This window comes from Triticum urartu, chromosome 3A, assembly GCF_056163025.1.
Source record: "Triticum urartu cultivar PI428250 chromosome 3A, HENAU_Tu73, whole genome shotgun sequence".
NCBI lineage: Eukaryota > Viridiplantae > Streptophyta > Magnoliopsida > Poales > Poaceae > Triticum > Triticum urartu.
In genome coordinates, this window is record NC_141875.1 from 513703503 (window position 1) to 513730582 (window position 27080).

General features: G+C 44.8%; 1 protein-coding gene across 1 annotated transcript; it reads right to left on the reverse strand.

The window, feature by feature from the left end:
* Nucleotides 1-10388: 10388 nt before the first annotated feature.
* LOC125544769 (uncharacterized) lies at nucleotides 10389-13949 on the reverse strand. Its single transcript, XM_048708522.2, has 6 exons — nucleotides 13610-13949; nucleotides 12801-12928; nucleotides 12260-12363; nucleotides 11651-11738; nucleotides 11471-11532; nucleotides 10389-11087 (listed from the first exon to the last, which is right to left on the reverse strand). The coding sequence occupies exons 1-6, from the start codon at nucleotides 13720-13722 to the stop codon at nucleotides 10935-10937; spliced, it is 648 nt and encodes a 215-aa protein (XP_048564479.1). The 5' UTR covers nucleotides 13723-13949; the 3' UTR covers nucleotides 10389-10934.
* Between the last annotated feature and the right edge of the window lie 13131 nt (nucleotides 13950-27080).

Here is a 27080-nt window from a genome sequence, read left to right on the forward strand (position 1 = left end):
AACCGTGGCATTTATGCCGACCAAGTGGCATGGCAATGGTTCGGGTTCGACCAAGCCCCCAAGTGATTATGTGGCCTTAGGCCGATCAAGAGGCATGACTGGTTCAGACGTGACCAAGTCCCCAAGTGATCTGGTGGCTCTCGCCTATCAAGAGGTATGGTATTGGTTCGGACACGACCAAACCTCCAAGTGATATAACATGATGCTTTTAAAAAGCGAACTCAAGGGGTAAACCGGAGGCCGCTTTAGAACAACTCCGTGTAACCACACATGATGTAAAAGAACAGATACCCCGCTTTATGAAGCAGAAGCCCCCATGTGATCAATAATATATCAGGCTAGTAAGGCGGGATACCCATGTTTGAACCGCGCATCGTGGCAGCAGGTCCTCTTCGGCAATTTTTAACTTTTTGCAAGAGATAAATTCTTCTTGAACCGGGATCTTGAACCGGATATTGAGAGCTTTAAAGCTTTGTGGGAGACATCTTTCCCTTAAACCGGATTTTAAACCGGAATCTTCATTTTCAGCCGGAAAATTTTTCTGACGACCTTTAAACTCGAGTTTGCGAGAAGTTAATTCCTTTTTGAACCGGACATTGTTAAACCGGATTTGAGTGCTCCAGAGCTTTGTGGGAGAACAGATTTCCCTTGAACCGGACTATAAACCGGATATTTGAGAGCTGCAGTCAGACTGACTTCCCTTGAGCCGGATTTTAAACCAGAATCCTTTCTGATGACCCGGATCTTCTTCATTGAGCCGGGATTTTGTAACTGTCATATACTTTCTAAACCGGAAATTTTCTGACGGCCTTTAAACTTTCATCAATATAACAGTAGCCTCCAGGACTGGGTTATCTTTCCCTCCATCATCTTGGGGTTCTTAAACCGGCTGAAACTGGCAAGATTTGCTGAGTCATGTCATCGTAGCCCCCGAGTCTCAGAAGTGACTCAAGGAGTTGGCTTGAGACTCTCCATATTTGACCGTGATATAAACCGGCATAACTTGTATATCATTGGCGTTGATAGCACGATGTGAATCCATAGAAGGTTGAGGTGACTGCGACGGGTTGTAAATGATCCCATATGAGCCGTGTCAGCAACTCGGCCAATGGTTCCTTCCAACTGACGATTTGAAGTTAATCAAAACTGTAGTGGCGGCGACTTGTGCGCCCAATAAACAGCTCATGCAGACAGGTGCGGCCCGGTATGTTGATGTAGACCAGGCCGCAAGAAACGGACGACAAAGACGACCGTAGCATCAGAGGCGGCTCAGACAGATGAGTCGGCCGCGGCGTTGTAAGCCGGTGCGGATGGGCAAGTTGTCCTCCTTGTTGTAAGCCGGCGTTGTCGCTAGAGACGGCCACGACGTTGTAAGCCGGTGCGGTCGCGAGAGACGGCCATGGAGTTGTAAGTAGGTGCGGGAGTCCGTTGAGTAACGACGACCACCTGTGCCAAAAGATGTTGGCGTGCCTCCATCTCCTCGGTATAATATCACTTTTTGTCATAAATAATTGCCCTGCATAAATAATATTGCAGACCAAGGCAAAAATAAATTTGTTTTTTGACAAAAGCAACATGTGCTAATAAAACAAAATTGGATTGATATCACCTGATTTGTTTGGATGAACACAGTCACTGATACTGGATAATGGCTGAGTACTAGCACTGTCATTATGACATCATCTGTACTAGTGCTAGTAACCATCAAACGCCCCACGTGCAGATTAATCCATTGACACACAGCATGTGAGGGAGCCAATCCATTGAACTTCACATGTGTCTGACATTGCATGGCAACTGCCCGGGTGCTCCTGATCAACCATGCGACGGCAGGGCGACGCTGCTGATTATATTGGAGGTCCCTGACGGCGGTAAGCGGCTGGTTGGCACCTTGCAGGTAGTCCATACTGATTTAACCCACGTCAAGCTTCCTCAGGTGTTTAAATATATCGGGGCAGAGAAGCGGCGGCCAAGCAGGCCACGGCTGGTTGGAAAGGAGTAAGTTTTAGCAGAGGCCAGTGCAGCCACGCAGCTCGGCGACCGGCACCTCAACACAGCAGCGGCGGAGGCGATTTAAAGGCGGAGCCGCTCGGTGAGAGGAAGTGAGACCGGGGCAGTCTTGCTGGGCGCGGCAGCCAGCGGCTTAACGCGGCGACGATGGAGGCGACTCTCCGGCGGTGGCGACTCGCAGCCGAAACCGAGGCGGATTGGTGTCAGGGCAGAGACCGGTGACTCAGCTGTGGTGCCGTCGGACGACGAAGGCGGCGGCTCACTGATGGCGGCTCAAGGCACCCTGTCACTACCGCAGCAAGAGCAGCGACTCGGAGACCCGGACGATCCGCAGCAAAGGCGGAGACCGCGGCAGAGGGACACCGGCGATTCGGCTGATTGAGCCTGTGGTGACGGGCACGGTTGAAGATCGGTGACTCTCCGGCACGGCGACTCCCTGGCGCTGTGGCCGACCGACCGGTTTGACGCGTCGGCCGCAGCAAGGCAGATGGACGGGGCGCGGCGGCGGCTCGCGGAGTAGCCACGGCGGCAACGGCTTGAGGAGGCCTCCTGCGGCCGCGGGTTGACGGAGGTGGCGGAGGTGATCCCCCGGCTCGACGCGACGCACAGGTCGACAACAGGGCGGGTCAACGGAGGAGTCCGGGTCCGAGAACAATTCGCTCCCGGGTCGTGGCCCTTTTTTTTTAACCGGACAAAGAACCAGATGTAGCCAGCTGGCTCAGATTTGACAAAGATCCAGTCGAGCACGCGGTGGATGCAGAGGAAGCGCAAGGCGGGTCTTGGTGATGACGACTCGGACGGCCGCCGTGGCGGCGGTGAGGCCGGGTCAACTTGACCCGCCGGCGGTTCAATACCAGGACGGCAGCCGGGCGGCGGTTCAAAGGCGCGGTCGCAAGGCAGAACGGTCTCAAGGCACAGGGTCCATGACGGTTTGACCTTAGTCTTCACGTGGAAATTGGTCCGTGACTGCTTCCTCGGCGACTTGTGGTGGCTCTATTGATCTCGGCGGTTTACCACGGCGCACATGTGTTAATCCTAGTTTTTCTTGAACCTTGGACGGGTATTCGATCTGACTGCTTGTCCTTGAGATCATGTAAATCTTGCTGTAACGACTCTTCTTCGTTCGAAAAATTGTGGACTTCTCGATCCACATAAAAGATCCCTCTAAGAACTCAACACCACCGTGCGCTAGCCCCACGGTGGGCGCCAACTGTCGTGGAATTGTCATGACAGATGTCCTTAGTGTCAGGACTTAGTCGCGAGGCCAACGCATCTATGTGGTAGCTTGAGAGGGGTTGAGCGGCACGAGAGACGCGATGTTTTACCCAGGTTCGGCCCTCACGGTGGAGGTAAAAGCCTACATCCTGCTTCATTGATATTGATGATGATGATGATCACGGTTACAAGAGTGCTCTATCTCGAGAGCTATTGTCTAAACCTAACTTGTCCAACTTGTGGAACTTGTGAATCTTGTTCCCTTTTGGAGAACCCTGCCCCTCCTTATATATATGTTGAAGGGGCGGTTTACATGTGGAGTCCTATTAGGATTAGGACTAGTCTATCTCTAATACAAACCGGATATAAGTCCAGGTCTTAACTCCTTGTAAGACAAATATTCCTTATGCCTTTCCTCTTAAACCGGCCCAACATTAAACGTGAACCGGCCTTCTGGGCCTTGGGCCTTGTCATCCGTCTGTCCCGCAGGCCGGGTTACTAGTGAGTCATAATGACCAGGCAGGTTGCTTGTAAACCGCCAGGTCAGGGTGGGTCGCCAGTAACTCGCCAAGTGTCAGCGGGGTCTTCAGATAAACCGCCAAGTGTCAGCGGGGTCTTCAGATAAACCGCCAAGTGTCAGCAGGTTAACTTCCGGTCGGTTTACACTGCGGGGTATATCCCCGACAATAATCCACCTCGGTCATATCGTAGCAGTGCTTAGGCGAAGCCCTGCGTCGGTAGCATCATCATCACCATCATCACGCCGTCGTGCTGACGGAACTCTCCCTCGAAGCTATGCTGTATCGGAGTTCGTGGGACGTCACCGAGCTGAACGTGTGCTGAACTCAAAGGTGCCGTATGTTCGGTACTTGGATCGGTCGGATCGTGAAGACGTATGACTACATCAACCACGTTCTCATAACGCTTCCGCTTACGGTCTACGAGGGTACGTGGACGACACTCTCCCCTCTCGTTGCTATGCATCACCATGATCTTGCATGTGCGTAGGAATTTTTTTGAAATTACTGCGTTCCCCAACACCTATCCCCGACAGTTTCTGAGTCGTGTGGGAAGGACCCCCTATCGCCCACACTCACTTGGCGACGGTTCCAAATGCCGTCACAGAAAGGGGTTAAAAACCGTTTGTTTAGGACCGACGCGCACCAGTGTTAAGTTTTATTGTTATTGCTTTCTCCATGACTTATACATATTCCTTTGACTATGAGATTATGCAACTCTCGAATACCGGAGGAACGTCACAACGTAGCTGGATGATTATAAAGATGCTCTACAGGTGTCTCTGAAGGTGTTTGTTGGGTTGGCATAGATTGAGATTATGATTTGTCACTCTGAGTATCGGAGAGGTATCTCTAGGCCCTCTCGGTAATGCACATCACGATAACCCTTGCAAGCCATGTTACTAATGAGTTAGTTGCGGCATGATGCATTACGGAATGAGTACAGATACTTGCCGGTAACGAGATTGAACTAGGTATGAAGATACCGACGATCGAATCTCGGGCAAGTAACATACCGATTACAAAGGGAATGACGTATGTTGTCATTGCGGTTTGACCGATAAAGATCTTCTTAGAATATGTAGGAACCACTATGAGCATCCAAGTTCCGCTATTGGTTATTGATCGGAGATGTATCTCGGTCATGTCTACATAGTTCTCGAACCCGTACAGTCTGCACGCTTAATGTTCGATGATGATTTGTATTATGAGTTATGTGTTTTGGTGACCAAAGATTCTTCGGAGTCCGGGATGAGATCACGGACATGACGAGGAGTCTCGAAATGGTCGAGAGATAAAGATTGATATATTGGACGATAGTATTCGGACACCGGAAGTGTTTCAGAATGTATCAGGTGCATATCGGAGTACCCGGGGGGTTACCGGAACCCCGGGGGGGAGATATGGGCCATAGAGGGAAGGCAGCCCACAAGGGGTGGCGCCCCCCATGGGGAGTCCGAATTGGACAAGGGGAGGGGGCGCGGCCCCCCTTTCCTTCTCCTCCTCCCCCTCCTACTCCTTCCCCCTTTCCCCTTCCGGTAAAAGGGAAGGGGGAGGGGGCGAATTGGACTAGGGGTCCAAGTGGGACTCCTCCCACTTGGCGCGCCCTAGGCAGGCCTCCTCCCCTCTCCCTCCTTTATACACGGGGGCAGGGGGCCCCTCTAAGAACATCAATTGTTTCTTAGCCGTGTGCGGTGCCCCCTCAATAGTTTACTCCTTTGGTCATATTGTCGTAGTGCTTAGGCGAAGCCCTGCGCAGATCAGATCACCATCACCGTCACCACGCCGTCGTGCTGACGAAACTCTCCCTCGACACTTTGCTGGATCAAGAGTTCGAGGGACGTCATCGATCTGAACTTGTGCAGAACTCGGAGGTGTCGTACGTTCGGTGCTTGATCGGTTGAATTAAGAAGACGTTCGACTACATCAACCGCGTTAAGCTAACGCTTCCTCTTTCGGGCTACGAGGGTATGTGGACATACTCTCCCCTCTCGTTGCTATGCATATCCTAGATAGATCTTGCGTGATCGTAGGAATATTTTTGAAATTGCATGCTACGTTCCACAACAGTTGTATCAGTCATCCTCCTCCTCCCTCCTTCATTTTTGTTCGTATCTGGAGTTCCTCCTCCCCCGGTCGTCCATAGTAGATGTTGATTTGTGACCTCGGTATGATGTTTCTACCGAGCTTTAGTGTTCCCTCAACTCCCCTCGTTTGTCTTCGTCCAGATCTCGGCATCCCATAGTCAAATCTGGTGCCACACCCCGCCTTGGTCGACGTTGTCCAGATCCTAGCGTCAGACCACAAGATTTTGGCATTCCTCCCTCTTTGTCGCCTCACTCACCTTGATGTGAATGAATATGGTCCTTATTTTCGTCGTTTGGACGTGTGCGGTCCTCTCCCCAGCCATTGATGCCCTGCCCTTGTTGCTAGGCTGATCTCTCTTTTGTGGATCTTTCCCCACCTGGTTTCTCAATGTGCGAGTCTGTTTGGTAATGAGACATCTATGTGGTCGTGCTCTCCTTGCTTCGGTCCTATGCCAGTTATGATGTTGTGGTCGTCCTGACACCCTTTCTTAAGCAACTGTGACTTTGGGCTATTGGCAGATGCCATCCTAGAGAGGCTTGTGCTTATGCTATAGTGGTCATCCCTCCCAGTTGATGCAGGTCCTTTGATGTATGGTTGTGCTTTCTTACATGTGTGTTGTCCATACTTGTTCTTGCTTGGGTTGCTAGTCGTTTGCCTAAGTCGCTTGATTGGTGCTTGTGTACACAATCCTTAGACCGTTCATCCTTTATTAGGTTGTGTTGTGCTCTCATGTTGTGCCATCTTTGGCATTGTGTTGGTGCTGCCATCTTTAGTGTTGCTATCTCCTTTCTATATCAATGAATACATGCGACTCCCACAAATGATTTGAGAAAAAAGATAATATCAAGTGAAACTTGTGCAAGGGTTGTTTGATTACACATCTCTTGCCCTCCCCTAAAGATGAACTCCATACACTACCTCCTAAATTTAACCTCACAATGTTTAAGTGGCTTGGGGGTGGGAACTAGTCCTTGCCATAATCTTAACTCCCGATAAAACTTTCATTGATCTCTCTTTCCTTTCGCATACATAAACCCCATTTCGACTGTATTTGCACACAATGCCAATTCTGACCTTGATGTCTCTATTGCACACATTTCAAATATATTTATTACTTTTAAAGTTCAAATTCAAACCCAACATAGAGTTCAAATGAAATAAATAATAAGCATGATAAAGGCATGATGATGCATGCTGAGTATTGCCTATGAAGTTCCCCTAAGTGTTTCACAAGATCATCCCAGAGTTTGATCAGGACATCCCTACTAGTTACACCCACATCCACAGATGCTTGAGCTCCACAAATAGAAGGGCGAATTACTAGAGCTCGCACATGCAACTTAAATATAAGATTATAAGGTACCTTTTGTTTCTAGAACTTTCTCTAATACTCATGAGATTATGATGTTACTCATTTTTCTTCCATGGTCACTTTTATTACCTCATATTGTAGCATTAAGAGGATACAAAGCATAATGTGCATACATCTGGCTTCACTTGACTAGGATGAACACAACCAAGAACCAACACTAACACACACAAGAATAGATAAAGGTGACGACCAAAGCAAAGTTAAACTAGATCGATACCATGCACAACTCGATTTACGCAAGGTGTGTGGAGGGCATGTTCGTGGACTATGTTTCCAACCCTGCGAGGCTAAAAACATTTGTCGCCACCTCGTCCAATCGTGTACGCACTACCATAAGCAATGACGATGCATCGGTCCTTATAGAGTAGATCATGAACGGAGTGAGTGCATACGATGGATTTTTACCATAAAAAACTATGTCATTTCTACATAGCCAAAACAATCATAACAATGTTCTCCTACTCTTACAACTACACTAACTTGCATGGTATACCATCATGCCAGTGACCGTACATATTGGAAACACTGCGTGGTGGTTATAAGTTGTCTAACAGAAGTATGTTTGTATTGTTAAGAAATGAAGGACCTAACATGAATTTTATTTATTATTTATAACGGTTTTTAAGGGGAGGTAATCATGGCTAGCTACACTAATATCACAGGACAATTATCTCATTCTCAATGCATTATTCTAATTCTCAGACTTTTTTCAACTTCATGAACTTTATACAAATGTGCAAACTTTTTTAAACTCATGAAGATTTTACTTTTTTTTTCAAAATCACAAACATTTTTTAGTTTAAAAAGTCGATAGCTGGTTTTTTCTTGCACAACACAACAACACGAGAAAAAGAAAAAAGGCTAGCAACAAAAACAAATCAAGCTGAACAAACACACATGTGGGCGGTCTAGCAAGCTTATTGGGCCAGCCCATGCGCACGAGCACCTGTTGCGCTACGAGATCTAACAGACGCTATAAGCTCTCGCATTTTCTATACAACGCCTTCTGTGCCCGTTACTTCTATTTCACACACACCCCTCTGTCCTCTCGATCTAAATGGTCCGGCCCAAACATACCACAGGAAGCTCACCTCTCCCGGTTGCGAGAAGCTTCTAGAAGCTTCCCAGTTGTTTCTTTTATTATTTCATTTTTGTTTTTGCTAGACCGGTCTTTGTTTGGTTCCTCTTTCTTTTTCTGTTTATTTTCTTTAATATTTTTCCTTTTTATTAAATTTGTTTCTCTTTCTTTATTTTTATTTTGTTTTTTTTAAATGCATGAACTTTGTCAAGTTTGATGAGTTTTTTTCAAAATCAATGAAGTATTTTTTTAAATTTGATGAACCTTTTTTGAAAGTCGATGAACTTTTTGCAAATTCAATGATTTTTTTCAAAATCGATAACTTTTTATAAACATTGTTATACTTTTTAAAAAATTTAAAAAAATCGGTGAACATTTTTAGTTCATATTTTTTGTTATTTTTCGTAATTTGTCGAAAGTCAATGGTTGTCCAGTCAACTAGTCTTTTTTGTGTCAACTAGTCAACTATGACTGAGCAAACGCGATCGAGCGACCAGGGAAACCAGTCGAGTGTTTGCCTTCTTCTTGGTCCAACCTATCAGAGGGGAGCGTGAGCGGTGGGGAACTATTCAGACGTTTGTAAGGCGCCAAACAGCCCCCCTTTAAGCTATGTGCAGGTCTCATGAGCAGCTTTGTCTATTATGTGAGACACAAGCTTCAGCAGCACTAGTAATGGGCATGTCCAAGTAGTAGCTCCTTGCAGGTTAGTTCATTTTTCTTCTCATTTTTTATTTGTCCCTTTTTTCGTTTTGTTCATATTTAAAAAAATACTGAATACATATATAAAACTTATATTGACTTTAAATTTAAAAACTGTGAATTTGAAAATCATTAACACAGTGTAAATTAATTTTTGGCATAGTTTTAAAAAAATGTTGATACATTCAGAAAAATATTTGTGATATTTAAAAAATATTATCATGTTTCTAAAAAAATCCACGTGTCATTTATAAATAAATACTATATAATGTAAAGAGATGCTTATGTAATTCAAAAAGAATGTTTTGAACCATTCAAAATATATGTGCTGCATTTCAGAAAATGCCACACATTTCAAAATATGTTCATAACATTACAAAATTTGTGTAGCGTAATTTTGTCAGCTCATTCAAAAATTGGAAGAACGTGTATTAAAAAATGTTCAAAAACATGTACTTGAAAAATGTTAAATGTGTATAAAATAATGCTTCATATGTGTACGAAAATGCACAACGTGTATAAAACTATATATATTAAAACATATATTTAATAAAATTTATCATGTATTTACAAAAATATGAATCTTTTATAAAATAATGTCCCTGATGTATACTAAAAATGTGCAATGTACTAGCAGCGTGCCCATGTGTTGCTACGAAACTAAATTATAAGGTGTAAGGCCACGACTTAAGAGCATAATTTTGAGTTAGAGTCACATTTTTGCATTTTTTTATTTGTGCATTCTTCAAGTGTAAAAGTAGTAGTGTATTTGTTAATTTGTGTTAAATCCACATGTGAGTTAAAGTGCATTTATTTATTGATGTCTCTTGGAAGATTGATAGTCCCACATGTGGGTAAGGGTGCATTTTTTTATTGGTGAAGGGTGTTGGTCCCACACCACCAGCTCCAACCTTTATAAGTAGGAAAGTTATGAAAAAAGTAGGGATGTGTTGAAAAAAGTAAAAAAAGAAAAAGAAAGGAAGAAAGCCGAAACCTAAAAACAAAACTGTTGAAAATTGACACAAAAAACCATTGAAAACAAACACCGGAAATCAAGTAAAAATAAAAATAAAATAAAAACCCAAAACCGAAAAAGCAATGAAAACCAACACAGAAAAGGCATAGAAAAGAAATACTCCCTCCGTCCGAAAAAGCATTTTGTCTCTCAAATAGATGTATCTAGCACTTGATACATCCATTTGAGGAACAAGGTTGAGACAAGCTTTTTCGGACGGAGAGAGTAGCTCCTAAAACCCGCTCCCGCAGGAACCCAGATTGGGCCACCAACTTCCACATTTCCTTTTGGAACACCATTTCCTCTCTGTTTACTGTGTTGCCGAACACGTTTGTCGAACGACAATGACGGCCTCATATCGATTGGATGCACAAGCTACTAGGATTTGAAGGATTGAAATCCTTAGAAAATTTCCCTACGTTGGTTGTTTGATTCATAGAATTGGATTACATAGGAAATTTTCTATGAAATCTTTTGTACTACATTTCATAAAAAAATCTAACATCCACTTCAATCTCTCTTTACAATTTCTTTGTTTTTTCTATGGCATCAAGCACTAGCTAATCCTATAAGATTTAAGAGGATATATGCCGCTCCATTCCTATACTTTTTCTATTCCTGTATTTTTAGAATCCTGCGAATCGAAAAGGCCCTAAGCATACCAGATCTGGATCAGTTTTGTTTAGGCGCCGCAATGCCCGCCCTTTGTCGTCATCAGAATTTTGGGAATTTACAGTTTATTTCTGCGCTAGCTGCTTTCTCATTTCTGTCCAAATCAAGGACCTTATATATGTACACCTGCACCGTCAGTAACATCGAGGATCGATCGATCATCGCCCGCCTCGTCGAGACCACGCTCGCACACGCATGCAAGATGCGCGCATCGGCATATACACACATGGACATGGATGATACACTACACACGCATGAGGCTAGCTGCTAGACGAACTCGTCCTCCATTTCCTGTATGGACTTGCCGGCGGAGGCGATCTGGCGGTTGGAGGTCATCTTCTCGGCGACCATGAGGCCCTTGTAGCTCCGTATCTCGGCCTGCCGCTCCTTCACCACCCTCTCCATCTCCTCCCTGCGCTTCTGCGCACGCCACAAGAGAAAAAAGTTAGCCGGTTGTCACCATAACAGGCTTTGATTTAGGTTGCTCGTAATGAGAGTATCATAGGTAGTATTATGCATGTCAACTAAGCAATTTTGATTTAGTGGCATAGAATTAAATGAAGAAAGAGAGGCTTGAGTATCATATCATGATACCATATCATATTAAATGATGTGCTACTTTGTGTCATGTATGACAATAAATGTAGTCCTCTATGATACCAACATATGATACTATGCATTAGGGATGTAGTATCATAGACTAGTATCATATGCACGATACTAGTATATGATACTTTCCATTACAACCAGCCTTAGCTAGAAAGGTCGAGCTGGCATGCATGATGCAAGCATGCGTTGCGTGCCTTGTCTTTCAGCTGCATCTTCCGCTCGGCCTTCTCCGCTGCATTTGATGCATCTTTCTCGGCTACACACACACAAATTTGCAAATTAGCGAATGAAATCCCAGTTGCACGTGCATGCATGCATGGTGTACTACACGTGCACACGAAATGGAGATCTCTAGCTTGTGTATGCGTATGTACCTTTGAGGTCTGGTCGGCGCTCGACCCTGGTCTTATTCAACCTGTTGAGGATCTCATTGACACGCTTCTCCACTGTCAAGACGTGTACCTGTTGGCGGACAGTAGATTGTATATGAACATTTGTTTGTCGCAAAGACATGAATCAACTTATGATTAGCCAACACTCGCAAAATAAATAAATTATGATTAGCCAAGGGCCAACGCAAGAAATGAAGCATGCTAGAGTCAGTTAGCATCTGCGACGGTTGGGACCGCCGGCAGCTAAGCAGCTACAGGTATGCGCAAGACAAGACAGATTTCTTTCAACTGGTCATGAATTGGCAGCTTTCGTTATAATGGTTATTGTCTCATCGAATGTTCGCAATTATTGCGCAAGATAATCTAGTTAATTTTTAAAGGTTTCTTATCCAATTATTGTTCGTGCTACTCGAAATGCTTCTATAACTTGATACCACTGCATACATGCTTTAACAACTGAGCCTAATTGAAACGCTACAATCGATCAAGCATATGTCTATATACATATTTTTTTCTTAAATTTGTTAAATAACTGCCAATGGAGGCGTTAGTAGTACTACTAGCAAACGGGTAGAAGTGGTAATTGATTACCATCCGATGGTTGTGGAAGCCAACTTGGCCGACATCCATGGACGTCGCCTTCTTGAGGTTAGACCATGGCGTGTAGACCACCTCCACATTGTTCATCTTGTTTCCTGCACGATAAACACATGCATGCATGAATGATTTAGCCAGCACCCATTATCGGCCCAACTTGTCACGTTCTGACGATCACAATCACTCGCACATACAGTATAGGCCAGTTATCGACCCAAGGCAGATAATGCAAAGGGGCCCATGCATGGCATGCATAGAGAGGCCGGCAATAATGCACCAGAAAAAGTTGCTGTAATGGGCACAGAAAGAGATAGCAATGTGCATGCTGCAGCTTTGCGCTAGACACGGCCGGTCACAGTCACAGCACGAGCTAATTTCTGAGGTCCGTGCTCAGATGGCAAACATAGTTGAACATATCAATGTTTTGTGGGGTAGCATATTTCTGAGGGAACTTTTTGGTAGCAAGAAAATCTTGCTAGCTAACACAATCTTCAGTAGCAGTATAAACAATGCAATGAGTTTCTTTCATGTATACCTTGAATGGAATGCGCTTTTACGAGCTGCGCACAATCCTCCAGGAGGCCTTCGCTGATGGTGTCTATGGACTCGCCTTTCTTGAGCCTCAGGTAGACGTGCGCCGAGGACACCTTGTCCACATGGAACCTGCAGCGCAGATGGTGCGCCAGCGTGCATGCAGCAACCCTGATTAATAATTATCCCGTACAATCATCGTTGCTTTGCTTAATAAACGGGCTAGCTAGGTTGTACTACAGCACGATATCCACTGAGCTCGAGGGTTGCTTATTTTTCAGCAATATAATAAACCAGTAAAATAAGTAGTCCAGTTTGCAGCGCGAGCCGAGGGCGAGGTCCTCTAGACGATAGATGTATACAGGGTGTTTTGGCCCTAGCTACGCTCGTGTTGTGTGATGCAGATGGCAGACTGGGGGACGATAGTCACGCACGCGGCATGTTTCGAGCAGCTCGGGTCGTATCTACTCTACGCAGTTTGGTAGTTGGAGTGTCCTCGCCAGCCTCGTCATGGCCTCGTCACGAGTCAATCCGCGCGCTCCCTCTGCTTCTCTGTCTTCTCTCTCGTTCTGGCCGGCTGGCCGGCCGGTCTGTCTCTCTCTCTCTCCGTAATGAGTTTAAATGTACTCGTACTAAACTGTTCATGATTAACTAGGGTAAACTATTCAAGATTAACTAGGGATTAACTATTATACTCCACGTGCATATTTATATACGGAGGAACTACCATGAGTATATCCATCGATCGACACACACACAGAGAGAGAGAGAGAGAGGCGAAGCTAGAGACTAGAGTTTGGCAAATGCTCGTACCAGACGTCCTCGGGGAGGCCGTACTTGATGAGCTCCTCGTTCTCGTTCTTGTCGGCGCCCATGTAGATGGTGTAGTCGCCGGCGTCCGGCCGCGCCTTGAAGTAGAACACCATTGCCAGTACTGATTCTCTTCTCTCTCTCTCTCTCTCTCTCTGTGTGTGTGTGTGTCTTCCTCCTGGAAGTTCAGCTCAGCAACCGTATATCCAGGCGACCGTGCGTAGGGTAGTTTTACCGCAGATTAAGAAGAGGCAGAGGCCGAGAAAGAAGAGGCAACAGACGCAGGCGGGGGCGAAGGGAGGGAAGGAGGGAGACGGCAGAGCGACGAACCAGGCAATGAAGCAGCATGGGCGGGTATAAAAAGGCGACGGCCGGGGCTAAAATCTCAAAGGTCTTCTCTTCTTTACTCCAAGGCGGTTGGGTTGGGTCGCCACGTGGAAACACGATGGATTCGATTAAACAAATGCGACCGGGGAGCGGGGCCTTATCCTCGCAGCTTTTGCTCCTCCCACTCTGCCCCTCTTTAATTAGCATAATAATAATTGGTTAAACCTCTTTTTTCCTTAACCAATGAGAGGAGTCAGGCTAGGGGGAATTTTTTTTTAACATCAGGTCAGACACAAGCACTCATACACACGCGCATACACTCATCTCTATGAACGCATACTCACACATCCTATCTCTATGAGCATCTTCGAAAGACTGAGCCGGCATATCATTTTTAAATTTACAAAGCCATCGTAGGCATTTTATCGTCGACGGGAACATCTTTTCCCATTGAATCCGCATCGTCAAAAATTCTGTAATAAATTCAGGAATAAATGCGAGCATCAAGATTTAAACCCCGATAAACCGAAGATACCATGGTTTCCTTAACTATCCAATCACAGATTGGTTTGCTCAGGGGGAAAACTTGGCAACGTGGTAGTAATCTAACAAATCCCTCGCTGATTTCTTTCGTTTTCTTTGCCATGAATCTACCTCTGATCTGTGCCTGACCTGGCAGCAGTCGCAGTGGATATACTCCTCCTACCGGAGCCCCCCACTTAAAATACGATCTGAACGCAGCTCCCTATTGGTGGCGTTGTAAAAGCGCCGTATCTTTGGCGAGAACGACGTCTGTTTCGATCGATTCCGGCCGAACCAAGAAACGGGCCGCTTTCCTTCTCAACGCTCCCTTGTTGGTTCGTTCGGTGCGTCGGCGTACCGGGGACCGGGCGCGGCATGGCCAGCGGGGATGGGGTGCTCTTCGGATGCGTGGATGCGGCCGAAAGATTTTCCAGCGTGGATGGTCGAAAGCAAGGACCGGACTTCCAACCGAGGCAGATCCAATGGAGTGTGTGCCTGCCTCCGCCCACGTTATTCTTGTTCTTTCTGGATTTTTTTTACGACTCCGTGTTGGAAATATTAGCACTTTCTCAACTATTTTAATCCACGAGTAAACAGTAAACATGGTAAATACGATATGCATCTTATACCAATACCTAAACATGTGAGCACGTATATTACATAGAACCGAAACATCTATGAACAACATATATACAGCCAGCACATGAACGAGCAAATAGGGGATGAACGAGTCATACCCTCCGGTTGGCTAGGCCAACGCGGCGGCGACAGCAGCAGCCTCGGCATCGGCCGAGGCCTTTTTCTTGACAGCAATGTTGTCAGCCATGGAGTCGATGCAGAGGAAGTAGTGGAAGCAGAGGCGGACGGAGACGGGGACGGATCGGGAGCGGTTGCGTCGAGACGCTCCTCAAAAACCTTATTGTCGTTCTCCCGGGCAGGATCTCGAATGGGTTCCGAAGGCACTTACTCTCCCGACCAACCGTGCACCCGGTCGTCGGGATGGGATCGTCGGAAGCAGCACATTGAGAGAAACAGTAGATAACGGCTAGGGTTGTGCAAGAGGGAGTGAGTGAAGTGAGTTAGGGTTCACTCCACTGACCAGTGCCTTCTTATATAGGCCGTCGGGTAGATGGTCCTGGGCTCAAGCCCATGACCGAGTCCGCGAACATCCCACGGTCCAATGTCAACCCGCGGCGCGCGCGTGTCCTGAGGAGGCGAGGCGTGGCGTGGCGAGGCGAGGGGGCGGCGGAGGAGGAGGAGCGTGTGTGTACAACTCCTATTCCCAAGCTCCCAATAACAAGTGGTGGAGCAGCCCTTATAAAGAGGTCTCACTCTTCTTACTGTAGCAGTATGGTACTAAACTTCCCACACTTCCCACCATTTGCCGTGCATAACATGGGGCTTAGAGATTAACCAGGGATTATTGTCTTATATGGGCCTAAGCCCATCCATAATCCAACAATCCCCCACGAGATCTCGAAGCATATAAGTTTGTCAATTGTTCCAAACAATGTTTGATATATCAGAATTGTAAGTGGGGACTATTAAGTTGAACTTCCACCTAGAGCAATAGGATTAGAGTTCTTCACAACTGAACAATGGACTATGCCTTGAATTGTCAGTTTGGCGTGTAGAAGTCTCGCCTATTGTCAGCTGATACATGGCTGCCGAAGGCTAAACCCCACGGATGGAGCTTATTAGTCATACCATGTACCTTCTCATGAGCTTCCTAAAGATTACGCAATCTCATAGACTTTGACCAGCAGTCGGGCTCACATAGGTGTGTTTCTCCAAAAAATGCTCTCTAGGTAAGCATCTTACTTACACAAGCTTTGGAACACATTAACACAAAAGTTGGCCTGCCTTACAGAATTCAGAGTATTATTGCATCTCCAACGGAGTGGGTTAATTAAGGATATTCTCCTGACTTGACCGCTGGATTGTTTTCCAAGGTCCTGATTCACGGGATCTCCGATCACATAGGTTGGGTTACCCCATGGCAACTTACGTGGGTCTCATGCCCATCTTCCTCGATGCATTTTTTATCACAGTACGTGACAGCCCTTTCGTAAAAGGGTCTGCCAGATTTTTAGCAGTCTGGATATAATCCAACGCTACAACTTCGGAGTTTCTTGATTTTCTGACAGATTTTAATCTTCTTCTTATGTGCTTTGTGCATTTCATGTTATCCTTTGAACTCTTAGCCTTGGCAATCACCATTTGATTGTCACAGTTCATAAGGACACTCGGGACTGGTTTATCAACCACTGGCAAATCCATCAAAAGCTCTTGAAGCCATTCTGCTTCGACGCATGATATCAAATTCGAATCACTATACCCCTCAAGTACCGTCAGGTACCCAGAATAGTGAATTCCATAGCTCACAGTACCTTGCAAATAACGCATGACTCGTTCAACGGCATGCAAGTGCACATCTCCCGGATTGAAAACAAACCGGCTCAGTTTGCACACAACAAATGAGATGTTAGGACGAGTAGCACAAACTAGGTACATCAGTGAACCAACCACTTGAGAATATCTCAATTGATCTACAACCATGCCTTCAAACATTCGAATCCGCACGCTAGGATCATATGGTGTTGCAGAAGGTTTGCAGTCTGAATATCCAAAATGACTCAAAATCTTCTCAACATAGTGGGATTGCAAAAGTGTAATTTCACCCTTAGTGTCTCTAAGTAGCATTATGTTCAAGATAACATCAGCCACACCCAGGTCTTTCATCTCAAAGTTATGAGATAAAAAGGCCTTACCTCCTCAATTACTTTGAGGTGGGTTCCAAATATCGGTATGTCATCGACATACATACACGGTATAACTCCTTCTCCCCCACCATAGCGATAGTATACACATTTGTCAGCTTCGTTAACAACAAATCCAACAGATGTCAAAGTTGTATTAAACTTCTCATGCCATTGTTTAGGCGCTTGTTTCAGGCCATACAAAGATTTCACTAGCTTGCACACCTTTCTTTCCTGACCATTTACTATAGAGCCATCTAGTTATTGCATGTAAATTTCCTCGTCTAGCTCTCCGTTAAGGAAAGTTGTCTTAATGTCCATCTGATGAACGAGAAGACCATGCAAGGCAGCCAAAGCGAGTAACACTTGAATGGTTGTCAGTCTAGCCACATGTGAGTAAGTATTGAAGAAATCCACTTCTTTCTTTTGGGTATAACTCTTGGCCACAAGCCTAGCCTTGTACTTCTCAACAGTACCATCAGGCCTAAGCTTCTTCTTGAACACCCACTTACATCCCAGTGGTTGGCAACCATAAGGACGATCAGTGATCTCCCATGTTCCGTGAGCCATGATGAAATCCATCTCGCTACGGACCGCATCCTTCCAGTAGTCAGCATCCGGAGATGCATAAGCTTCTGAAATGGAACTGGGAGTGTCATCATCCACCAGGTACACGAGGAAATCATCACCAAAAGACTTTTCAGTCCTTTGTCTCTCGCTCCTAATAGGAGCTTCCTCGTCATCCTCAGTGGAACTTTCATCACTTTTGTGTTCATAATATTCCATCGGAATGGCAGGTTCAGGAGTCTCATCAGATTCCAGTCTAGAAGTGATTTGCATATCTCTCATGGGGAAAATATCCTCAAAGAATGTAGCATCCTTAGACTATAATTGTACCGACCTTCTGGTCAGGTACCTCAGATTTCACTACTAGAAATCTATAGCCAACGCTATTCTTAGCGTAGCCCAAATTAACGCAGTCCATGGTCTTTGGTCCAAGCTTGCGCTTTTGAGGGATCGGCGCATTGACTTTCGCCAAACAGCCCCAAGTGCCTAAGTAAGAGAGTGTAGTTCTTTTCTTTTCCCATTGCTCATAGGGAGTAGTCTCATTGTCCTTTGCGGGACTTTATTCAGGACATGACATCATGTCAATATAGCCTCCCCACACCATGCCTTGGATAAACCCGATGTATCTAACATGGCGTTAGCCAAATTTGTTAGAGTACAATTTTTCCATTCGGCAACCCCATTTGACTGGGGTGAGTAGGGAGGCGTCCTCTCATGAATGATACCATGTTCCGCACAGAATAAATCGAACTCACTAGAAAAGTACTCTCCACCATGATCAGACCGGGCTCGTTTTATTTTCTTCTCAAGTTGGTTCTCAACTTCAGCCTTATAGATTTTAAAGTGGTGTAGAGCCTCGTCCTTTGTATTTAACAAATACACATAACAGAATCTAGTGGAATCATCAATCAAAGTCATGAAGTATTTCTTTCCACCTTTAGTCAACACACCATTCATCTCACGGAGATCTGAATGTATGAGATCTAGTGGTGCCAGGTGTCTCTCCTTCGCAGGCTTGTGAGGCTTACGAGGTTGCTTTGCTTGCACACACGCATGGCACTTAGAGCTTTTGGCTAAGGAGAAACTCGGGATTAGATTCATCTTAGCTAGCCGCATCATACAACTGAAATTTATGTGAGAAAAGACGTGAATGCCAAACCTCACATTCATTCACATTAGAATGAATTTGGTTCACGACTTTATTATAGAAATCCTCTAGGGAAAGGCGGAACAAGCTACCATAATCATATCCTTTTCCAAGAAGTAGTCCATACCGAGATATGACTGCTTTGTTAGACTCAAACACTAACCTAAACCCTTCTTTGCATAGAAGGGAGCCACTAACGAGATTCGTCTTGATAGAGGGGACATGCTGCACATTCTTCAGTTGCACGATCTTTCTCGAAGTAAACTTCAGATCTACCGTGCCAACACCATGAACAGAAGCATGCAAGTCATTCCCCATCCGGATGGAACAATCTCGTGCGATCTGGTAAGAAGTAAACAAAGACATGTCAGCAAACACATGAATATTGGCCCCAATGTCAACTCACCAATCGGTGGACTGAAAAACTGAAAGTACGGTAAATAGATCACCATACCCAGATGCCCCATCATTATTGCTCAGAGTGACATTGACAGACTTGGTGTCCTGTTCTGACTTCTCGTACTTGTTTGGGCACTTGTTTGTCCAGTGTTCCTCTGAACCACAAGTAAAGCAACCATCTCTCTTTTTGTCTTTCTTCTTACCCTTCTTGTTAAAGGTAATATTCTGCTGGACAGAGTTCTTTCTCTTGAACTTCTGGGAATTCTTCTACACCACATTGGCGCTAGAAGAACCCTCTACACCTTTCACGTGTGAGTCATTTGCTCTTGAGTTCTGCTCAACACTTAGATGACCAATGACATCCTCAACAGAGAATTCACGTCTCAAGTGCTCGAGAGAAGTAGCAAAGTTCCTCCATCCAGGAGGGAGTTTTGCAATAATGCAACCCGCGACAAACTTGTCCGATAACTCACACTTCAGGAGCTCCAGCTCCTTAGCGATGCATTGTATCTCATGGGCCTCATCCAATACATAACGGTTATCAACCATTTTGTAATCATGGAACCACTCCATAGCATACAACTCGGTTCCAGCATCGGTTGCGCCGAACTTAGCTTCGAGCGCATCCCAAAAATTCTTGGCAACACGCATATGGAGATACGCGTCGACTAGCTTGTCTCCGATCATAGTAAGAACGACTCCCACAAAGATGGTGGTTGCCTCCCTAAACACATCTCCTGTTCAGGAGCAATCATTATGGTGGGAGACACACCACCAACCCAAAACATGTTCATAGCCGTGAGCCATAAGGTAGTCCTCGTCTGCCAACGCTTAAAATGCGTCCCGGTAAACTTTTCCGGTTTCAGCGTAGTGGTGAAGCCATGAGTCAAAAAGTGCCTAAAATAAGGTTTTTGGATTGTTGGAAATATTAGCACTTTCTCGACTAATCTAATCCACGAGTAAACAGTAAACATCGAAAATACGATATGCATCTCATACCGATACCTAAGGATGTGAGCATGCACATTACATAGAACCGAAACATCTATGAACAACATATATACGGCCATCACATGAACGAGCAAATAGGGGATGAACGTGTCATACACTCCGGTTGGCCAGGCCAACGCGACGGCGGCGACAGCAGCCTCGGCATGGGTCAAGGCCGTCTTCTTGGCAGCAGCGTCGTTAGCCATGGAGTCAATACAGGGGAAGTAGTGGAAGCAGAGGCGGACGGAGACGGGGACGGACTGGGAGCAGTCGTGCCAAGACGCTCCCCAAAAACTTCATTGTCGTTCTCCTGGGAAGGATCTTGAACGACAGGGTTCCGGAGGCACCTGCTCTCTCGACCAACTGTGCATGCGGTCGCCGGGATGGGATCGCCGAAAGCAGCATAGTGAGATGAACAGTAGATGACAACTAGGTTTGTGCGAGAGGTAATGAGTGAACTGATTTAGAGTTCACTCCACTGACCAGTGCCTTCTTATACAGGTCGTCAGGTAGATGGGCCTAGGCTCAGGCCCATGGCCGAGTCCGTGAACAGCCCACGGTCCAACGTCACTGACAGTGGCACTTTCGTAAGTGACTCATTAATTAATTCGAGATTAAGTCACCATTTCTAACCGGAAAAAATAATCTTTGGCTCGGTTCATTCCTGCAACCCGCGGCGCGTGCGTGTTGTGACGAGGCGAGGCGGGTGGCGGCGGAGGAGGAGCGCGCATGTACGTCTCCTATTCCCAAGCTCCCAATAACAAGTGGTGGAGCAGCCCTTATAAAGAGGTCTCATTCTTCTTACCGTAGTAGTATGGTACTAAACTTCCCACACTTCCCACCACTTTCCGTGCATACACATGGGCCTTAGGGATTAACCAGGGATTATTGTCTTATATGGGCCTAAGCCCATCCATAATCCAACACTCCGCTCTCCAGGATTTATTCATTCATACTCCCTCTGTCAGAAAAAGTTGTCACTCAAATGGATGAATCTAACACTAACTTGGTGCTAGATACATCCATTTGAGAGATAAATTTGGGACAAGTTTTTTCAGATGGAGGGAGTATATGCGTGCAAAGGGCACGTCAAAAAGCCAGGGGCCACATCAGTAAAGTTTACAAACGACTGTACATTATGAGCTTCTTTAGCACAATAAAGAGCTACACAATTAACATTTCTGCTAGCATAACAAAGCTATAACACTTGCATACTACTATGAACTAGCTCTACAATCTCCTTGAGAATATGGATGCCCATAGGCCTTCTTGTGTTTTGTTGTTCCCACAATGAGCTGAATGTCTTGGCTATCTGTCGAGTGGCTGAGCTTGAAATAAATGGTTGGGCAGTCTGGGCATGCCTAGCTATACTCCCTCCGGTACGCTTTTCTCTGCGTCTAAGCAGCAACACACATACCAAGCAGAGAGAGAGAGAGAGAGAGAGAGGTGAAGTATTTTAACCGATGCATGCAACGGATTGGATATCTCCTCTTTTCTTGCCACAACACAGCATGGGCCCCTTTGCATAGCATCCTTGGTTGGCTGAGTCAAGCTGCAGCTGCCAAAATGATGCACGCTTATGCTAATTACCAGGGGGTGCAGCGGGGCACAGTTGGAAAGTAATGCTAAAAAGAGGGAATATGCAGACTATTCAGGGAAAAATGGAAAAAAAAACTTAGACACAAAGAAAAAAGGACCGGAGGGAGTACTAAATTACTCTTGGGTTGGCCTTTCACTTCCCTGGGCTTGGTGCATAGTACGAGATTGCTCCTGGGTTGGGCAGGCCATGGCATAGTTTTGCCCTAACATAGCTTTGCCATTGTATCTTTCTCCACCAGGAACCGCAAATACCCTTGCCCCTCACTATCCGTACACCATGACGACATGCAAGAGGTCCAAGGCTGAGTGGATTAACAATGCCCACATATGGCACACACCTGTCCGATAAGAAAGCACCCGAGTGGTCGCACACCATTACTCAAATTCCACCCTTTGAGTGCTCTAGATCCACCGCTTCGTCCACACTTATCTTTGTCCACTCTGTGTCTGGCACCTCCCATCTGGGTGCCGCTGGCTACACCTTCACATTCAGCTTGGGAGGGATCTCCAGCGCCCTCACTATCTCGGCGATGACTTGCATAGAGTGGTGTGGCTGGTACGTGTCCTCACCATGCGTGAATTTGTTATTGCTGCTCCAAACAGCCCAACACACCGTTATGCATATTGTCATTATATCCTTCTCCACCATTCTTGTGTCAAGGAGATCCATAGTCCAAGTGTTTGAGTGGAGCTTCGGCTTCTTAAACTTGCTTCCGCCTCATCCCAAAACAACCTTGCATGATCACATGTATACAAAATGTGGTATAAAGTTTCCTCTCAAGGAAATATGCCCTAGAGTCAATAATAAAGTTGTTATTTATATTTCCTCATATCATGATAAATGTTTATTATTCATGCTAGAATTGTATTAACCGGAAACTTAGTACATGTGTGAATACATAGAAAAACATAGCGTCACTAGTATGCCTCTACTTGACTAGCTCGTTAATCAAAGATGGTTAAGTTTCCTAACCATAGACATGAGTTGTCATTTGATGAACGGGATAACATCATTAGAGAATGATGTGATTGACTTGACCCATCCGTTAGCTTATCACTATGATCGTTTAGTTTATTGCTATTGCTTTCTCCATGACTTATACATGTTCCTATGACTATGAGATTATGCAACTCCCGAATACTAGAGGAACACTTAGTGTGCTATCAAACATCACAACGTAACTGGGTGACTATAAAGATGCTCTACAGGTGTCTCCGATGGTGTTTGTTGAGTTGGCATAGATCGAGATTAGGATTTGTCACTCCGATTGTCGGAGAGGTATCTTTGGGCCCTCTCGGTAATGCACATCACTATAAGCCTTGCAAGCAATGTGACTAATGAGTTAGTTGCGGGATGTTGCATTACGAACGAGTAAAGAGACCTGTAGCTAACGAGATTGAACTAGGTATTGAGATACCGACGATCGAATCTCGGACAAGTAACATACCGATGACAAAGGGAACAACGTATATTGTTATGTGGTTTGACCGATAAAGATCTTCATAGAATATGTAGGAACCAATATGAGCATCCAGGTTCCGCTATTGGTTATTGACCGGAAGTGAGTCTCGGTCATGTCTACATAGTTCTCGAACCCGTAGGGTCCGCACGCTTAACGTTCGATGACGATCGGTATTATGAGTTTATGTGTTTTGATGTACCGAAGGTAGTTTGGAGTCCCGGATGTGATCACAGACATGATGAGGAGTCTCGAAATGGTCAAGACACAAAGATCGATATATTGGAAGGCTATGTTTGGACACTAGAATGGTTCCGGACAAGTTCGGGCATTTTCCGGAGTACCGGGAGGTTACCGGAACCCCCCGGGGAGCCAATGGGCCTTATTGGGCCTTAGTGGGAGAGAGGAGGAGGCGGCCAAGGTGGGGTATATATTTTGAGTGAAACCTAATACGAGTATATTTTTAGTGATATATACACCAAACTAGAGTGTTTTTCTTTCAAGTTTGTGAAGATGTATTATTCTATTTTGGATCTGTTGCAACGCACGGGCACATTGCTAGTAGTCACTCATATAGTTGTGTGGGATACAAGGTTGGCTATAACATCACTTAGTACCTTTTTCAACCTTCTCTCTTTCTCTTTCTTCACATTTATTCTATTTGTCTAGGAATCCGCATATAACTAGGCTCTTGCATGAGAGCCCACTCCCCATAATTTTCCTCGTCATCATCTGAGTCCTAGAAGATCTCACCCACATCATTATTAGGCATGCAGCCGCCTTGATAGACAACGTGCACAGAAAGAATAGAGGCGACTGGGAACACACCATGTCGTGGGCACTCCGTACGTGTTCGTGTGCATGCAGCGTGCGTGCTTTTCCATCGGTGCTAGCTCTAAGGCCGAGGCTGTGGTCGTCTTCGTCTCGGACTAGTCGTTGAGCAATGACGGCAAAGAGGTGCTGCAAGATATGTGTAGGCGCCATTGCGTGCGAGCTTCGCCGTAGCACGACGAACCGGACGTCGCCGCAGATGACGCACGCCTCCATGCAGCCGAGTGTGTGCGCATGCATGTGTTATTCACGTGCATTCTGCAGTTGAGTGTGTGTGCATGCATGTGTTGTGTATGTGCGTTGTGTGCTCCATGCTGTGCGCGTATGTGCATGAGTTGGATCGGCATGAGAGTGCGTTGGCGTGTGTACACGCGTGGCTGCATGTGTCCTGTACATGCGCGGCTTCTTGCGTGGTTATCAATATAAACTATAAAACATCTTCAACTTAGCATCATGATGTATTGTCTCTAGTGTTTAGCGAAGAGTTCATGCTCTTTTATTTGTTTATATGTGGGCAGGCAGCAAAAAACATGTGAAAACGCGCAAGGTTCCTTGCTCCTTCTCGGTCATGGGAATCTATGTTCTTCAACTCATTTTTTTACGTGAGCTTTGTTCATCCTTTTGCCAACACGCAAGACATCTAGCATCAAGGTGCACGTATGATGCAAGAAAATGGAGATAATCAGATAAGCAGTGCGTAAGTGAGTCGTGCACTTCGATGGCAATTTTTTTCTCCTCGATGGCACGTGAATAGTGCACGTACTCAACATCGGAGCACGGGATGGGGGGGGTAGCCATGACATGGTCAGCCCTTTTTTGGAGAGAGTGCGTACTAAATAACTTTGATGTGTCCCGTCAACTCGTAGAACGACGAGAAGCTTGCTTACTATGCCTTCTCCCTCGCCAACGCGTGCGCGGTGGCTCGCAGCACGAGAAGAAACTTTTGCTTACAAGCGGTGGACGTGTAGCAGTTCATTTGGTGTCAGATTGCCAGAAGTACTACTGTAGTACCATGATTATTGTTCGACTTCCGAAAGAGGCGAAGAGCCAAGCGCAAGGTCACCTACTAACCTTAGGCTAGGCATAGTGGGAGTAACATAAGTAGGGGTACCTCATTTTTTTATTCTAGAAACAACCACACGCGAATACTGGACGATAGCAGCACAACAACTAAATCCAAAAATCGAAACCAACCCATGAACTACTACTAGTGGTGAGCGTTTGCTAGTATCATGTACTCCGTTTGTCCATGTATATATGTAACATCCCAAAATTCTAAATTTTGGAATGTTATTATAAATAGATAGGTTGATTGATTGTTTGATTGTTGTGTGATTGATTGAGTGAAATTCGAAACCTTTTAAAAGTTAAATGAGAGGGAATAAAAGGACTTTCCCAAACTTTCACCTTTTGCATTTTGATCTCCGTGAATTCAAAATTCTTTTTAAACACGAAACCCTAGAGAGAAGATAACATGACTTCTCCCATTTTTTTAAATGAAAAGGGCTGTTGAAAATATTTGAATTTCATTTGAAAATATTTCCAGTTCAGAAAATTTAAGCAATTCAATGATTTTCACGAGAGAAGATAAAATGACTTCTTCAAATTATATGAAATATGAGTTGGGAGTTTCAAAGAAACTCAAATTTAAAATCCAGTTGAAATTATTTTTCAATTTGGGTTATTTGAGTTTTATTCAAATTATTTTTCTCCAAAAATAAAATATATGGAAAATAGGGTAACATGATTCCCTATAACAGAAAATTGGAGAGAAATAAATTTGAATTAATTTTGATATTTTAAAAATGGTTTTTATTGGATTTTATTAGGGCAGTAGCACTCTTTGAATTATCTGAATTTGTGTGGATTTTATTTGGCATTATAAAAATGTGCATGTTGTGGAAAATCTTTTTCTGCAAATTTTGGTTTATTATATGCCTATATAAAATTTTTATTTTATGTTTGCTATTCGGTTTTCCTTCTATCTCTATTTAAAAAAACTGTACATGCGGCCCATATTTATTTATCGCCTACGTGCGCAGTATAGTAGCTTCTGGCGCCTCATTGTTTTTTTCTTTCTTAAATGGGCCAGGCCCAGCCAGCCTTTTTTTTCTTTCTTAAGCCGATTTCGTTTTTTTCTTTAAAAAAAACTGCAGCCGCAGCGTGCGCGTGCGGCCGGCCGAACGCCTTTAGGCCCATCCGCCTCTTTTCTTCTCTGTTTCGTATATTTTCGTCTACGTTTAATCCCACATTGCCTAAACTTTGACCCCTAAACCTCTTTTCCACCAATAAATATAGACTCATAGAGCCTCTAAAAATCATCCGATTCGGGTTAAATTAATATTTTGGTTTGACTAGATTCATTTAAGAAAAATATTTTTCTCCTCTCCGGCACGACTTCTGGAAAATTGTCTCTTCTCTCCAAAGTCATCTTTTCTCTGTCTTATAAAGGTTTCTTTCTTTGTTTTTTTTCTTCTTCTTATACTTACGTAGTTTATTATTTTTAGACTAATACAATAGAATAATTAGATTATCAATTAGTCTAAGTATTTATACGTCAGACCTTAACCGTAGTTATTTTTCTTTCGTAAAACAGCTTGGCCCAGATTTTTCAAATAGCCATAACTTTTCACTCGTTTATCCAAATTAGATGAAACCAGCGCCTATAGCTTCGTCTTGTTTTCACCTATCCAGTGAACCTGTCACATTAACTTTTTAAAATTTTCAATTTTCGAATTTTGTTCAGATTCATATTTAAACTTCTTTTGAACATAACTTGAGTTTCGTAACTCCGATTTAGTTGATTCTTTTTGCAAATCGAAACTCTTGACCTAAACTTTCTGATAAGGCCAAATTCACATAATTTTGGTACT

Bases quoted from the DNA above. Each gene is read 5' to 3' on its own strand.
- LOC125544769 (XM_048708522.2), bottom strand. From the start codon at position 13,722: ATGGTGTTCTACTTCAAGGCGCGGCCGGACGCCGGCGACTACACCATC. The intron at 12,364-12,800 runs GTATACATGAAA...TTTATCGTGCAG, and splicing joins AAAAGCGCATTCCATTCAAG to GAAACAAGATGAACAATGTG. The intron at 11,739-12,259 runs GTAATCAATTAC...GTCCGCCAACAG, and splicing joins GCTTCCACAACCATCGGATG to GTACACGTCTTGACAGTGGA.